The sequence below is a fragment of the Podarcis raffonei genome, chromosome 14, assembly GCF_027172205.1.
Source record: "Podarcis raffonei isolate rPodRaf1 chromosome 14, rPodRaf1.pri, whole genome shotgun sequence".
NCBI classification, from domain to species: domain Eukaryota; kingdom Metazoa; phylum Chordata; class Lepidosauria; order Squamata; family Lacertidae; genus Podarcis; species Podarcis raffonei.
The window spans coordinates 34868598-34883470 of NC_070615.1; the positions used below are offsets into that span (position 1 = coordinate 34868598).

General features: G+C 49.0%; 1 protein-coding gene across 1 annotated transcript; it reads left to right on the plus strand.

The window, feature by feature from the left end:
• The first annotated feature begins 189 nt into the window (after positions 1-189).
• STUB1 (STIP1 homology and U-box containing protein 1) lies at positions 190-14581 on the plus strand. The gene is made up of 7 exons (XM_053364754.1): positions 190-432; positions 3846-4044; positions 5157-5322; positions 6575-6665; positions 8439-8495; positions 12023-12139; positions 13505-14581. Exons 1-7 carry the CDS (start codon positions 205-207, stop codon positions 13628-13630), a joined length of 984 nt encoding a protein of 327 aa, XP_053220729.1. The 5' UTR covers positions 190-204; the 3' UTR covers positions 13631-14581.
• Positions 14582-14873: the final 292 nt, after the last annotated feature.

Consider the following 14873-nt stretch of genomic DNA (forward strand, 5'->3'; position numbering starts at 1 on the left):
GGGCCCCTCCTCCCGCTCGGCCCGCCCTCCTTCCCCGGCTGCGTTGCCTGTGCTGCGGGCGGTGTTGCTGCTGCTGCTGCTGCGGGCGATCGGGGCCCGGGCCGGGCTGTGGCGGTGCGGCGAGGCCGGGGCGATCGGTGCCCGCCGGGCTCCTCCGGGCGGGCCGGCAGCGGCGGCTGCTGCGGCTGCTTCTGCCTGGGCGGCATGAAGGGGAAGGAGGAGAAGGAGAAGGAAAAGGAGAAGGAGGGCGGCGGCGGAGGCGGCGGCGCGGGGCTGACGGGCGGCGGGCCCGGTGTGGGGCTGGTCGGCGGCGGCCTCGGGGGCGGCAGCCCGGAGAAGAGCCGCAGCGCCCAGGAGTACAAAGAGCAGGGCAACCGGCTCTTCGTCAGCCGAAAGTACCCGGAGGCCGCCGCTTGCTACGGGCGGGCCATCGTGAGTCGGGCCTCTGTTTTGGGGGGGAGGGCGGGCGGAGGAGGACGGCGAGAGGGCCCGGGTGGCCTCTGAGCATGGGCAGAGTGCGCTCACTTGAGAGGCTTGGTCTCGCTTTCGAGGGGGCGAGAGGGGGCTTCGTTTGAGCTCAGGCCCCGGACATTATTCTGAGTCGGAGGGGGGCGGGTCGTGGAGAAAGGGAGTGTGTACCTCTGAGCATGGACTGAGTGCTGAGTGTTGTTGTTTAGAGGCTGGGCGGAGCGTTGGAGGGGCGGAGCGGGAGTAGGAGGCGGCTCAGGCCCGTGAGCCTTATCCTGGGAGAATATATGAGAAGTGGGGAGAATGCCTCTCTGGACATGTGCAGAGGGCCTGCTCTCCGGTATGGTGGCATAGGAAGCAAGCTGCAGGGTGACCAAGACTCAGTGTGAGTCTCCCAGCTGCTCCCCAGTGTTTTGGGTTTACCCCAAGAATAGCTGAAGTGGAGTAAGAAAAGAGCCCTCTGAACATGGGCAAAGTGCATGCTATGTAGAGCCTGGCATCAGACTGCAGGGTAGGAGGACACTCAGATGATGCAATAGTGGTGTAGCAGGTAAGTGTCCTTTGGATCGCTGAGCCTTTTCCTCTGAGATATGAAGGGAGGTGTGACCAAACAAAATGGCCCTCTGAGCACCAGCAGAGTGCTTGCCCTCTTGAGACAGATGGGGGTGAGGTGAGGAGAGGAGATAGACTGGGAGGTGCCAATGCCAGAGTTCAATCAGAGCCTGGATAAACTGGGAGGTGCCAATGCAGTCAGAGCCTGGATAGGCTTACTCTAAAAATTATTTGAAGGGGCAATGCGGGGGGAAGTGGCAAGGGCACTTTTCTCTGAGCATGGGCAAATTATGATTCTGGTCCTTGATTTGACAGGGGCAAGGTAGAGAGAACAGTGGACATTAAGAAGCAAACCGGGGTGTGTGACTAGGGCTCTATTTGTGCCAAAGCTCATCCTTCTCTTCCCCCTGCCAAAAAACCTTGTTTTAATGCTCAGTTTTATCTCCAATAATGTGTGATAGGAGGCAGTGAGGAAAGGCAGCATTTCTGAGCATGGACAGAGAGCATGCTGCCTTTGGCATCGATTTGGGAGGTGACAGGGATGAAGCAAGCAAAGTGGGAAAGGGCCATAGCTCCGTGGTACAGCATTTGCTTGCATGCAGAAGGCCCCAATTTCAATCCTCAGGTTGAAATCCTGGAGAGCTGCTGCCAGTCAGTGGAGACAGTACTGAGCTAGATGGACCAATGGTCTGACTCAGTATAAAGCAGCATCCTGTTTGAACCTCCAGACTTGTTTTCAGTTCTGAATAAAGGTCCCGCCTTCCTTGTTTGAGTACAGATTAAAAATGAGTTCTTAGGTTGTCTTCAGCCAGATTTCACTACATGTGCCCCTGTCCATGCAGCAAGGCTGATAACACCACAGGTGCACATTTAACAATTAGCACTTAGTGGCACTTCTGTGGCTGCACATTATTTCTATTGGGACTCAGAATACATGATTCTCTGGTTGCAATCACTCTGTCTCCAGGGGTTTCCCTGAGATCTGCACCAGTTCTCTTCACTGTTTTGAGTCCTGTGATCTACCTTTCAGATTAAGCTGCTGCACGCTACTTTTTTTAAAATGGTAGCCGCCTGCCTGGAGAAATAATGATAAATAATCAGCTGCTCAAATGATACAACCTCACAGACAAGATGGGTAGAGCATGAGGTTCTTAATCTCAAGGTCATGGGTTCCAGCCCCATGTAGGGCAAAAGATCGCAGGGGGTTGGATTAGATGACGCTTGTGATCCCTTCCACCTCTACAGTTCTGTGATTCTTTGAAGATATACTGGGGTTTAAGCCTTTTCAAAAGCCATGGCTTAGACTTGGCAGCCCTTTCTCTGATTCTAAATGGATTGTAGGAAATGCACTCTGCCCATGCAAAACAAAACAAAAAGACAAAAAGCTACTCTTTGCAGGGTGGAGCAAACTCAAAATCTGACTGTCCTTAAACCACTCCCTGGTCCAAGTTGAGAGATCAGTAAGATGGAACCTGCCTCTCATTCTGTAGCAGTTGTAGCCTTGCCCTATACTTCAGTGGTTCCACTCTTCGAGGGCTGTTTCCAAGAGGTGGTCATGGGAAGCTGCTGTTCAGCACCATGGGAGTTGTCCTGTAGTGTCCCTCAGGCTATTTAACATCTATGTGAAGCCTCTGCGGACTGTCATCCAGGGATTTGGAGGGCAGTGCCACCAATATGCAGATGTCACCCAACTCTCTCTCTCAGTTCCATCTGAATCAGCAGAGGGAGTTGAGGCGCTAGGCCAGTGCTTGGAGGCAGTGATGGGCTGGATGTGGGCCCATAAACTGAAGCTGGATCCTGAAAAGACAGAGGTGTCATGTGCCCTGAGTTCTCACTTCTGGGAGGTGGGCTGCCCTGGATGGGGTTGCACTACTCCCCTAGAGGTGAATGTGGCACCTTCATTATACAGCTCCCAGTGAATGCTGAAGACACACCTCTTAACACTGGCTTTTGACACTTGAGGTGTCTATTTTTAGAACCTTACTTATTTTTGAAATTGTAAGGTGTTTTTAATGTTGTGTTTTAGTGCTGTCCTGCGCTGGGACCTTAGGGTGAAGGGTGGGTAATAAACAACAACAACAACAACAACAATAATAATAATAATAATTTAAGAAATAGAGACCCACCTGAAAATGATTTCATCCAAGGATATGAAGCTGCCCTGTTTGTCCATTTAGCTTGGTAGTGTCCACACTGACTGGCAGTGGCTCCTTTAGGATTTCTCTGGAGATTTCCCCCCCTGCCTGAAGATGCTGGGGTTTGAACCCAGAACTTTCTGCATGTATAGCATGTGCTCTGCTTCTGGGCTATGGCATGTCTACTAACAAATAAAGTAAGTTTCTAGTCCTCATGAAGAAAAGGCTGTACAGTGGTACCTCGGGTTAAGTACTTAATTCGTTCTGGAGGTCCGTTCTTAACCTGAAACTGTTCTTAACCTGAAGCACCACTTTAGCTAATGGGACCTCCTGCTGCCGCCGTGCCGCAGGAGCACAATTTCTGTTCTCATCCTGAAGCAAAGTTCTTAACCTGAAGCACTATTTCTGGGTTAGTGGCATCTGTAACCTGAAGCGTATGTAACCCGAGGTACCACTGTATTAACCCGAAACCCAGGACGCTGCCTTATACCAAGTTAGAGCAATGGCCCATCCAAGCCACCCTGACTGGCAATGGCTCTCCTGTGAATTTTAGATGAAGGTCTCTCCCAGTCTTACCTGGCAATTGGAGGGATTGAATCTGGGGCCTCACCTTCTCCCATAGATCCCTTGAGGGCTGTTTTAGTCTCCCATCTGGCCCCTCATGCTTATATTCTCTTTCTTTTCTTTTAGAACCGGAATCCCTTAGTGGCAGTCTATTACACCAACCGCGCCTTATGCTTCCTTAAGATGCAGCAGCACGACAAGGCCCTGGCTGACTGTAAGCATGCCCTGGAGTTGGACAGCCAGTCCGTGAAGGCGCACTTCTTCCTGGGGCAGTGCCAGATGGAGATGGAGAACTACGACGAGGCCATTGCTAACCTTCAGAGAGGTAAGCTGGCTCTCGTTTCCGGAGTAGCCGAGTAGGTAGGGGTGTGTCTTTCTAGGTACCGCCTTTCAGTGCAAGGTGGTCACAAGTTGACCAATCAGTGAAATAGAATCAACCACAGCTGCCTTGCACTGAGCCAGACCATTGGTCAATCTAGCTCACTACTTTCTACACTGACTGGCAGCCACTTTCCAGGATTTTAGGCAGGGATTTCTCTCAGCCTATGCCAGGGTTTGAACCAGGCATCTGCCCAAGTCAAAATGAATTCTGTATCGCTTAACAATCCGGCAAGGACAGCTTTGTCTTTGGATAGCAGTTTTAGCCAGGGAGTCTAGAACAGCCACATGTCTTTGACTTGAGAGCAATTGTGGGGCCTAGCCTTTAGGCATCTAACTTGTACACAGTCAGAAACTGTGGTTTGTTCATATTGTTTTCGTAGAATGAGCCAGGACCAAGCCATGCTTCCAGTCTGGCTTGTTCCGAAACCACAGCTTAAACAAGCTTCAGTTCAGGCACCACCACCACCATCATCATTAATTAAATTTATATACCGCCCTATACCCGCAAGTCTCAGAGTGGTTCACGGGATAAAATCAAAATATAAAACCACGAAATACATAATCAAAACAAAAACAATCCTGTAACAGCCCCCCAACACATTTTAAAAGGGTATAGGACATCAATCAACCAAAGGCTTGGTTGGTTTGACTAAAAGTAGAAGTGGAGGTTTCTTTTCTCCTTAGAATTGTAGAGTTGGGAGGGACCATGAGAGTCATCTAGTCCACCCCCTGCAATGCAGGAATCTTTTGCCCAATGCGAGGCTCAAACCCACAACCCCGAGATTAAGAGTCTCCTCTTGTACCTACTGAGCTATCCACAGGGCTGAGAAAGGAAAAAGGAGCAGGGTATCAACTTGAAAGTCATTCAGGTTTGTTCATGTGTATGGGCAGTCAGTGCAGACTTTAGTTCCCTAGAGTGGCATGCCAGCAATGGTCTGTCCCCATCAACACAGCCTAGTTTTGCCTCAGCTGGAGCCTTTGGTACAGGCCCATAGAGAACACACTGCATTGCAAGATCTTTATTTCCTCCTTGATATATATTCCCCTCTACTCCAGCCTACAACTTAGCCAAAGAGCAACGACTGAACTTTGGGGACGACATCCCAAGCGCTTTGCGGATTGCGAAGAAGAAGCGCTGGAACAACATTGAGGAGAAGCGGATCAACCAGGAAAACGAGTTGCACTCCTATCTCACCAAGCTCATCATGGCAGAGAAAGAGAGGTAAAAGAGAGGATGAAAGAGAGGGAGTGATGGCAGATATGGGTGGAGAAACTCTTGAAGAACAAAGGGGACTTTGTGTGTGTTGAGTGCATAGCTTGTTTTATATACTACAGTGGTAGGGAAGCTTTTTCAGCCACACTCCTTTGTTGGGCAGCATTCAGAGGCCAAATGCCAGAGGTGGGCAGAGCAATGGATGCAGTGCATAGCCTTTGTACAGCAGGTTGCGCTACAACCACCCAGAAGCCAGAGGTTTTTCCACATCCACCAGGACACCCAGCTCTCCATCCAGGAAAGCAAGATGCACCGTCACAATCCAAGGCCCCTTTCCAGCCGGTCGAAGGCACTTGAGGACCTTGCAGAGCGCATCAGTGAAGGAGTGGCCTGGGGAGATGGAATGAGCAAGGGTGGGGAGGGCATCCTCAGCCCTCCAGATGTTGTGGGGCTACAACTCCCATCAGCCCCCGCCAACATGGCCAGTAACCAAGACTGGTGGAAGTTGTAGTCCAGAAACATCTGGAGGGCCAGAGGTTCCCCACCTGTGACCTGGAGAGAGTCCTGAGGGCCTGACTGAGAGGTCTGAAGGGCCATATTCATCTGTGGGCCTGAGTGCCTCTTCCCCACGCTGCTTACTTGCTAACTACATTTCTGTGCCCGCCACCAGAGTTCTCTGATGGGTGGTTTACAAGTAGAAGTAAAAACTGGAAATCTGGAACAGACTAACGTGGCGCAGAGTGAAACCAAAGTAAAGCAGGTCTTTCACAACAACGTGAAAAGGACTTGGAATTTTAAAAGCTGCCTCAGAAGTCGTAGGAGTTGTCTACTCCCACTGAAAGCAGCTATCTGGCTTCTCAGGGAGATGAGGTTCTTTCCCATCAGCCGATGAGCCTGGCTCTTTTTAAGCTGAGGGTGTCAGGGACTGAAGCTTTGCATGTGCTGTGACCCCGAGTGACAGTGCCTTCCTGCAACTTGCGGTGGCTTCTGACCTCCCTCTCCAGATTGCCGTGTTTCTTGATAAGCGACATAAGACAGGTACTCTAGATCAGGCCAGTGGTCTGACAACCTGTTCTCACAGTGGCCAACCAGATTCCTGTGGGAACTGGCAAGCAGGACTCAAGCACAAGAGACCTGCCCCCTCCTGTTCAGAAGGATTACTGCCTCCAGTGGTGGAGGTAGAGTATAGCCATCATGGCTGGTAGCCCTTGATAGCCTTGCCAAGCTCTGTGAAATTACCCAATCCCCACTTCTCTTTTAGGGAGTTGGATGAATGTCGACGGGCGCAGGAAGAGGAGAACGTGGAGGAAAGTTGGAGCCGTGTGCAGCTGGCCAACATTGAAGCCAAACATGTGAGGACCCTTGACAATCTTTGCCTGGGCTCAGCCTATCTATTTTAAGGGCCCTCAGTTGACGGTTTTGTTTGGGTTGTCACTGCTTGGTGTCAGCAGCTGTGATGGGGTGTGACATCTGTCCCTCGCCCCCATTAACTGGGGGGATCTGCCAGGGTTCAGCCCTGCTCTCACCTCAACCTCAGAGGGAGGAGCAGGGAATCGGGACCCTTTGGCAGTTTTCTACACTGGCAGTTTTCTACACTGCCAGTGTCCCAGAAATGCCAGTGGGATGTCCCTTGCTAAACGTTTGCTCCAAGCAGACCTATTGAAGTGGCTATTTAGTGTTCATGATAGAATCCTAGAACTGTAGTGCTGGAAGGGACCACAAGGGTCATCTAGTCCAACCCCCTGCAATGCAGGAATCCTTTGCCCAATGCGGGGCTCGAACCCACCACTCGGGAGTCTCATTCTCTACCGACTGAGCTATCCAACCCCCTACAATGCTGAAACCACATCCCTGACAGATGGCAACCCCACTGCTGTTTAAAAACCTCAATTTCAGTGGGTCTACTCTGAGTAAGGGGACGCAGGTGGCGCTGTGGGTTAAACCACAGAGCCTAGGACTTGCCGATTGGAAGCTCCCAACATCCGACAGGATGAGCTCCCATTGCTCGGTCCCTGCTCCTGCCAACCTAGCAGTTCGAAAGCGTGTCAAAGTGCAAGTAGATAGGTACCACTCCAGCGGGAAGGTAAACAGCGTTTCCGTGCGCTGCTCTGGTTCGCCAGAAGTGGCTTAGTCATGCTGGCCACATGTACGCTGGCTCCCTCGGCCAATAAAGTGAGATGAGTGCCGCAACCCCAGAGTCGGCCACGACTGGACCTAATGGTCAGGGGTCGCTTTACCTTTACCTTTACTCTGAGTAAGACTAATCTTAGCTGCAACCCAACAAATCCAGGTAAATCCCTGTCCAAGGACTGGAGGCCCCGCCTGGGTTGCTGTCGAGCTCCCTGGCCCCTGGCCCCGAGATGTCCCCCACAGCCGAACGGTCAGAGGGAACTTAGCAGGATTGTACGGGGAGCTGTTGAAAAGCCCAGGCCTATGCTCAGGAGAAAGGTGTGACAGCATTCCACGCGCAATTTAGGAACACGAGTTCGGAACTGTACGGAACAGGTTACTATTGCGCAATTTGTACTGATACGGAAGAACCGGACATACCTGTCTCTTGTTTGCTCCCAAGGAAGGTGTCTAGAGCGGCACATGGACTTCCTGTTCTGTTCAGGGATGTATACACAGGCTGGCATAACTGAGCTGGCTGCAGTGTTTGCATCCCAAATTAAAAAGCTTTGTAAGCAACTTTTGCAGCAGGAGTGGAAGAACCTGTGGGCCTCCAGACTCCGTCATCTCTGACTGCTGGCTGTGCTGGTTGGGGCTGATGGGATTCGAAATCTGACAACATCCGGAAGGCTGCAGGTTTCTCCCGCCCCTGTTTTTACAGAAGTGCTAAGAGGTTTCAGTTTCTGTACTAATCTTGTTCGAATTTTTAACAATGGAAAAATGTGTTGTTTAGTTTCTTTTTCCGTGTGTGTGTAAATTTGGAGATCTATGGACCATTCATAAACTTGACCTGAACTGCTGTTTTATAAAGAGGTGCAATTGTCTCTCTTTGTTTGTCTGCGTTCATCATCCAATATGACCGTTTGCCCCATCTATAGCTAACTGCTTAATTCCCCCACCTGCTTTCTGCGTTGAGCCTCTGCTCCTTCCTGCTAAGGGATCTGTTTCTCTTTTAGGAAAAGTACCTAGCAGACATGGATGAGCTGTTCTCCCAGGTGGATGAGAAGCGGAAGGTGAGGGCAAGCTCAAGCAGAGGGCCATGCTCCTCGGCTCCATTTGCGTATTTCCCCAGCTTTTATATTCCATCACTCTTCTATTATGGAACCCAAGGCAGTCTCCATGGGGGTTCCCAGACAGCTTTTTCTTTTTTTAATGATCTTTATAACTTTTAACAACTCAAAAAAAAGAAAAACACAACAAAGATAAAACACAATACAAAAAGAATAAAAAAAAACATTTCTTTCACAACCTTTCTTTCATTCACTTGTTTCCTCGACTTCCTCTCACCTCCCTTCTTGTATTCCACTTCTATTAGGTAATTTCAGCAAATCCTTTCCATCTTTCTCTTAAATCTCTATCAAATTATACATAACATAATTTTCTTGACCTTATTTTAACCTTAAAGCTAAAACTTATAGATACTTAACTTCTCATAACGTTTCTGCTAAATCCATGAAGTGTCAATCCTCCGTTTTTCTATCCCTCAAAAATTTTTTTTGTTAATTTCATATAAACCTTAAACTTAATATATACTTTAATAAGAACTTTAAATTTTCCAATCTTCTTCCCTCAGCTCCCCCCCCGGTTTCGGAAACTGCCAGTCCTTTCCGTCCATTCCCTATAGTCCCTCAATCTGAAAACCTGATGTCCGAGGCTCTTAAGTCCCCTCCAAGCCCCTTCTGCAGATTTTCTTCATATTCCTTAATGCCAAGTAACAGATCCCGAGGAAATTCCATCCTAATATTATGGTTGTATCTTCTGAGCAATCCAGCCAAATTTCCATGGCTGAAACTAGAGTCATATTTCAAAATACCTCCAAGTCCAAGGGCCCCCAAACCTTCAACCTCCTCCAAAACCAAGTCCATATTCCAACAGTCTGTAGATCCCTGTATAATAGAATCTTTCCAACTTTCCATCTTCAATCCAGGCCGGGATCCGGTTCTCAAAATCCAACTTTTGCCAAATTCAATCGTAGACATCCTCAGTTTATAATCCTCAGTTTGCTTCTGTAAGACTAAGGATCCCGCTTGTGTTGTTTTGAGTTCTGAAACAACGGCTGCTGCCAAAGTAGATTCCTGTGACAAACCAGCATTGGTGCTCATTTCTTGTCTGTGGTTAGGCATTTCCTGCTCCCAGTTGTCAATTTTTTTAGGAGTCATGTCTTTCACCTTCTTATGGAGTTCTTCCAGCAAATAGTTTATCTTAAACAGTGAGTTCACAATTGCTTCAGTAAGCAACATTTTGAATAGTCAAGGTCAGTCCCTGATTTCTCAGGTTCTTATCTTGTAGCTGGCACCCACTCCTGCACCAGTTTCAAAAATCTCCCACTAGAGGGGCACAGTCTCCATTTGTATCAATTTAAGTTACTTTCCTCCATCTTAAAAGCAGAAGAGGACGGAAGAAACTTTGTATTTTAACTGACTGTCAAATCCATAAAAACTTTCAATGTAATTCTCCAAATGACAAAGGCAGCCCGTTCCCAGGCTCAGAGCTGTGGTCTTTTAATTTCCTAAGACTTGCTAAATTCAAAGTTTCCCCCTATTTCTTCAAAGGGGGTTTGCGTTTTAAACGATGAATATTTAAATCTTTGTCCAAAACTTGTAGCTTGTAGGGTCTTTGCTTCAATCTATATACAAAGGCGGAAGGCGGACTTCCTATTTGAGCCTCCCCGCGTAGCTGCCAAATTAATTCTTTCCCTTTTAGTGTCCTCCAATTAAGATTAAAGTTCTTTTTGACCCTTTTTCTTTTAAAATCTTCCGATTTGTTCTACTCACGGGTAGTTGCTTTTAGGATTGAATTGTCCAGAGGAAAAAGTCAGCGCTCTCCGAAAACAGCTGTGCGGCTTCACTCCGTGGAAGGAGCAGTTGGTTCGCAGCACCGCGCCACTCACCCTACCTCACTCCAGAGCCTGAAAATCGGGTTTCCCCGTGAGTAGGGGAGGCGCAAAAGGTGCCAGCCGAATCCCACGGTCACAGGCTTCTCCCGCCTGTGATTTTTAACGGGTCTCCGCTTTCGCCGCAGCGGCCAGACCCAAATTCCACGGAGCAGGTTCCTCTGCATCAGAGGAATTCCGCCATTGCCGATGCTGCTGACCCGGAAGTCCCGGGGTTTCCCAGACAGCTTGGAAAGTTCATTTTTAAAAGGGACGAGTTTGACATGTCAAAAAAAAGGGAACAAATTCCAGTTAACTTTTGTCCCTTTACAAAATGAACTAATTTGGTTCATGTTTCATTCAAAGTTCAAATTCATCCAAGTTCATTGGAGCCCCCTAATTGAAGTTGATTAGTAGCATGACTTTTGGTTGGCCCAACCTGGGTAGATCTGTACATCAGCCCTCTCAGATCCTATGATCGGCCAGTGAAGCCTTGTTGGTGTGGCTCTGACTTGAGACAAGGCCTTTTCAGTGCTGACTCCCCCGGTTGTGGAATGCCCTCTGTCTCCATCATCATTAACTTCCAGGAGAAATTTGAAAACATTTTTGTTTGCCCAGGGATTCGATGGCTGAAGGACACTGTTTTATGGCAACCTTTAGATCATAGAATCATAGAGTTGGGACCCTGAGGGTCATCTAGTCCAACCCCCTGCAATGCAGGAATCCTGCCCACAGCTCTCCCTGGGGGGGCTCAAATCACCAGCCTTCTGGTTAACAGCCAGATGCACTGACCCATGAGAAAATGTTTTTAACTGATTTTAGAATTTGTTTTTAGAATGCATATAGGATGAGTTTGTCACCCTGGGTGCCTTCTTGGTAGAAGGACAGAATATCATCATCATCATACTTATTTCAGAGACTGTTATGATCAAATTTATTATTAAGACAGCCAAATACAGGATATAGCCAAACACAAACATAAAACCTATGCAAGAATTATACATGAAAAACTGGACCTGTACAATAAATAAAACATTCATAGAAAACAGAATCTTAACTCTCGAGAGCGGCCCCATGACCTTGCCTTAAGGTGAGCTGCCTTCACTGCGAATTCAGTCATATTAAACATTGCACACCTGTCTGAACCAAACAACAGATAGTTGATTTAATTTGACTGTTAGAAAAGAGCGTGCTTGACTTTAGATGATGTGCCCACATGTCACAGGGACCATTCTCTTTCTAGAGGCTTTCCCTCGTATGAGAGAAATAAGAGTGTGTGCCTGCTAACCACATTATTATATGAAATTCTTAGGCTAAAATAATTTTTAAAGCTGCTATGTTATTGGAGGTCCCTTTTTAAACAGTCAAAAGGTTTGAGAGAATGACTGGCCCAAAGTCATCTGTAGCTGAACAGGAATTGGAAGCCAGGCTTCTGCACTCCCCATCTCGCTGTTCTATCCACTACCCATCACATACCCTATAAGAGGAGATGGGGAACCTGTGGCCCCTCCAGATGTTGCTGAACTACAGCTCGCATCAGCCTTGACTATTGATCACGCTGACTGGAGCTAATGGAAGTTGGGCGTCCCAACAGCTGGAGGGCCAGAGGTTTCCCCTCCCTACTTGAAATCTGCCTAAGTTTAACTCTGGTTTTCTCCTTTGAGCCAGAAGCGTGACATCCCAGATTACCTGTGTGGGAAGATCAGCTTTGAACTGATGCGAGAACCCTGTATCACGCCCAGCGGGATCACGTATGACAGGAAAGACATTGAAGAGCACCTCCAGGTAATGCAGGCCTTTTGGCATGTTGGTTGCGCAGGTGTGATGGTAGTGATGGGTCAGAAGGGGAGGTGCATTGACTTCCTAATATAGAACAAATGCAACAACAGCTTCCTAAGCCCCACAGCTTGTATTTGGAAGGAGAAGTTGAGTTTCTTGCCCAAAGAGCACAAATGGGAAACTTTTGGCCCTCCAGCTGTTGCAGAACCACAACTCCCATATCCCTGGCCATTGGCCATGCTTGCTAGGGCTGATGGGAGTTGTGGTTCAGCAACATCCGCAGGAGCAAAGGTTTCCGCCATGCCTGCCTTAGAGCTGAGAAGGTGGGGACTGTGAGAATTTCAGAAGCCAGGAGGGGGCTGGACAAGGGGACTGGTTTGGTAGGGTGAACCTCAGTGCTGCACCAACCCGACCGGCAAGACCTGAGCAAATACAAGAGAGTTCTAATGTAAGACAAAACGAAAAGGGCACCAGAATAATTTCTGCAGAAGAGAGAAACGGGGGACAGCTGCATGGTTTTTATATTAGCTGTTAACCCTGCATTCAATCAGCAGAATTGCATCATATTTCTGTGCAGACCCCAGCTATACCATGAATTGGTAGAAGGGGCTTGGATATCACACACACATGTGGCATGTTCCCCCACATGAGGGGATCCTGATTGGAGCAGGGTGTGTCTCTTCACCCCCACTCCTTGTGTCAAGGAGCTCCACACGCATACATGGGTGTTGGATAATAAGGCGGTATGAGAAATATTTCACTTGGGTAAGCAAAGGCAGGAGCCCCAAGTGCCTGTCCCTAGAGAATGCCTGCAGTATCTCTGGGTGAGTTACTGCTCTGGCCAGGAACCCTTCCAGGAGGCCTCTGAAGAACGCAGGCACTTCTGCCACAACTTTGCACCAGGTTTGATGGGATCATTCTGTTATCAGCAGTGCAGGGATCCAGATGCAGCAGGGCTCTCTGCCCTCAGATAGTTCTCACCTCCCTCTGAGAATTGCACCTCCAGTCCTTTCAAAGATGAAAGAAAGGACATAGTTTTTGAAAGGTCATCAAAGGCCTAAAAAAGTAGAGTTGGTGTCCAATGCTTAGAGTCAACCTGTTGAAATGAATAAACAGAACTTAGGTTTACTCATTTCAGCAGGCTTACCCTGATGAAACATTAGTTTACACCCTTAAACCATTTTAGGGATTAAAAAAAATGTCTTTGATTTCAATCCAGGTAAGGATGGGAATGCTGCCTTATGCAACAGATTTTGGGGGCAGAGGGCGCCCTGAATCTGACCATTTTGGGGCTGGTGGGAGCATTTTTGTTGCGGGAGACGTGAGAGGCTTCCTGGCCAGCCACCTGACTCTCTTCTGGGTTCTTTCCAGCGCGTCGGCCACTTTGACCCCGTGACCCGCAGCCCCCTGACCCAGGACCAGCTGATCCCCAACCTTGCCATGAAAGAGGTGATAGACGCGTTCATATCGGAAAACGGCTGGGTAGAAGATTACTGACCACCGCAGGGGAGAGGCTGTGCTTGCAGCCTCCTCGTGGCGTCCCCCAGCCGCGGCAGCCAAGGCCACCGGACTGCTAGAGACTGGCTCTCTGAGCTCGCTGGGCCAGCGCCATGCCTTACTCACTGTCTGTCTCGCTTTCCCTCGTCTTCCCGCTACGGCTGGCCGGGCCGCCTCATCCTGTGCCAGCTCGGGGCCCGTCCGTCACCTCCCTGGGGTGGGCCAGGGCTGCAGAAAAGCCTCCTTGGCATCGGCTTGGTCCCAGGCCGCTTTCCAACACGGGCAAAGCTGGGAGCCTCAGGCCTGGCTCTGAGGTGGCAGGGAAGGCCAGCCCTGTTTCAAGAAGAGAGGCGAGGAGGGAGGTCCGCAGCAGCACTTTCCCTGAGGGCCACGAAATGTGTTGTGTGAGGGGCAGACACCCCACAGTGGCATATGAAGGATACCACGTCGGCCCCACAAACTGCACCCCACAGCCCTCCAGGCAGATGGACACATTTCCCTCCACACACACACACACACACATATCCCTTCCCACTTTGACTATGCTGCAGTTGTTGGGCTCGGCCTTTGTGGCAAGCCACAAGCTGAAGGGGCTGGACTGCCCCCCTCCCGGTTCTCCCCAACCCCCCCCCCAGCTTGGCTTTGAGCTTTCTTCCCACTCCTTTCTCTCTCTGTACAAAGTTTTAGGTTCCCCCCTCCCTTCCCACCTCGTTCCATTTTCCTGCCTGCCCAGGATAGTTGGGTTTATTTTTATTGTTTGGCCTCTTTACTCTGTAAATAAATAGCCACATATTTGGGGCTGGGTGGTGGAGGTGGGCACAGAGATCTAATAATTATTATACAGACGACTGGAATTTGGGTTTGGTTGGGGGAAGCACCTGCTTGTGTGGGAAGCTGAGCTCCCCAGCTCTTTTCCAGGTAGTTGTTTTCCCATTAAACCACTGAAAGTTCCTTCTTCTTCTTGTTTTATTTAAAACTCCTCCCTAATAACAAAGGGATATTTTGAAGCATAGTTAATATTATTGCGGGGTGTTTTGGTGCTTTAAAAGGGGGCAGGGATTAACATGCAATCTCTCCAATTTTGGTTACACTGGTAAATAAATATCTGAGCATGAAATTTTGAGGAGGGTGGTGGTTTTGTGGGCGAGGGCAGTTTCTGTTTAAGGTGGATCTCTTGGCTAGCAGTTAGTGTGGTAGGTATCTCCCAGCTTTTAATGTACACCCCACATTTCCCCACTAGCAT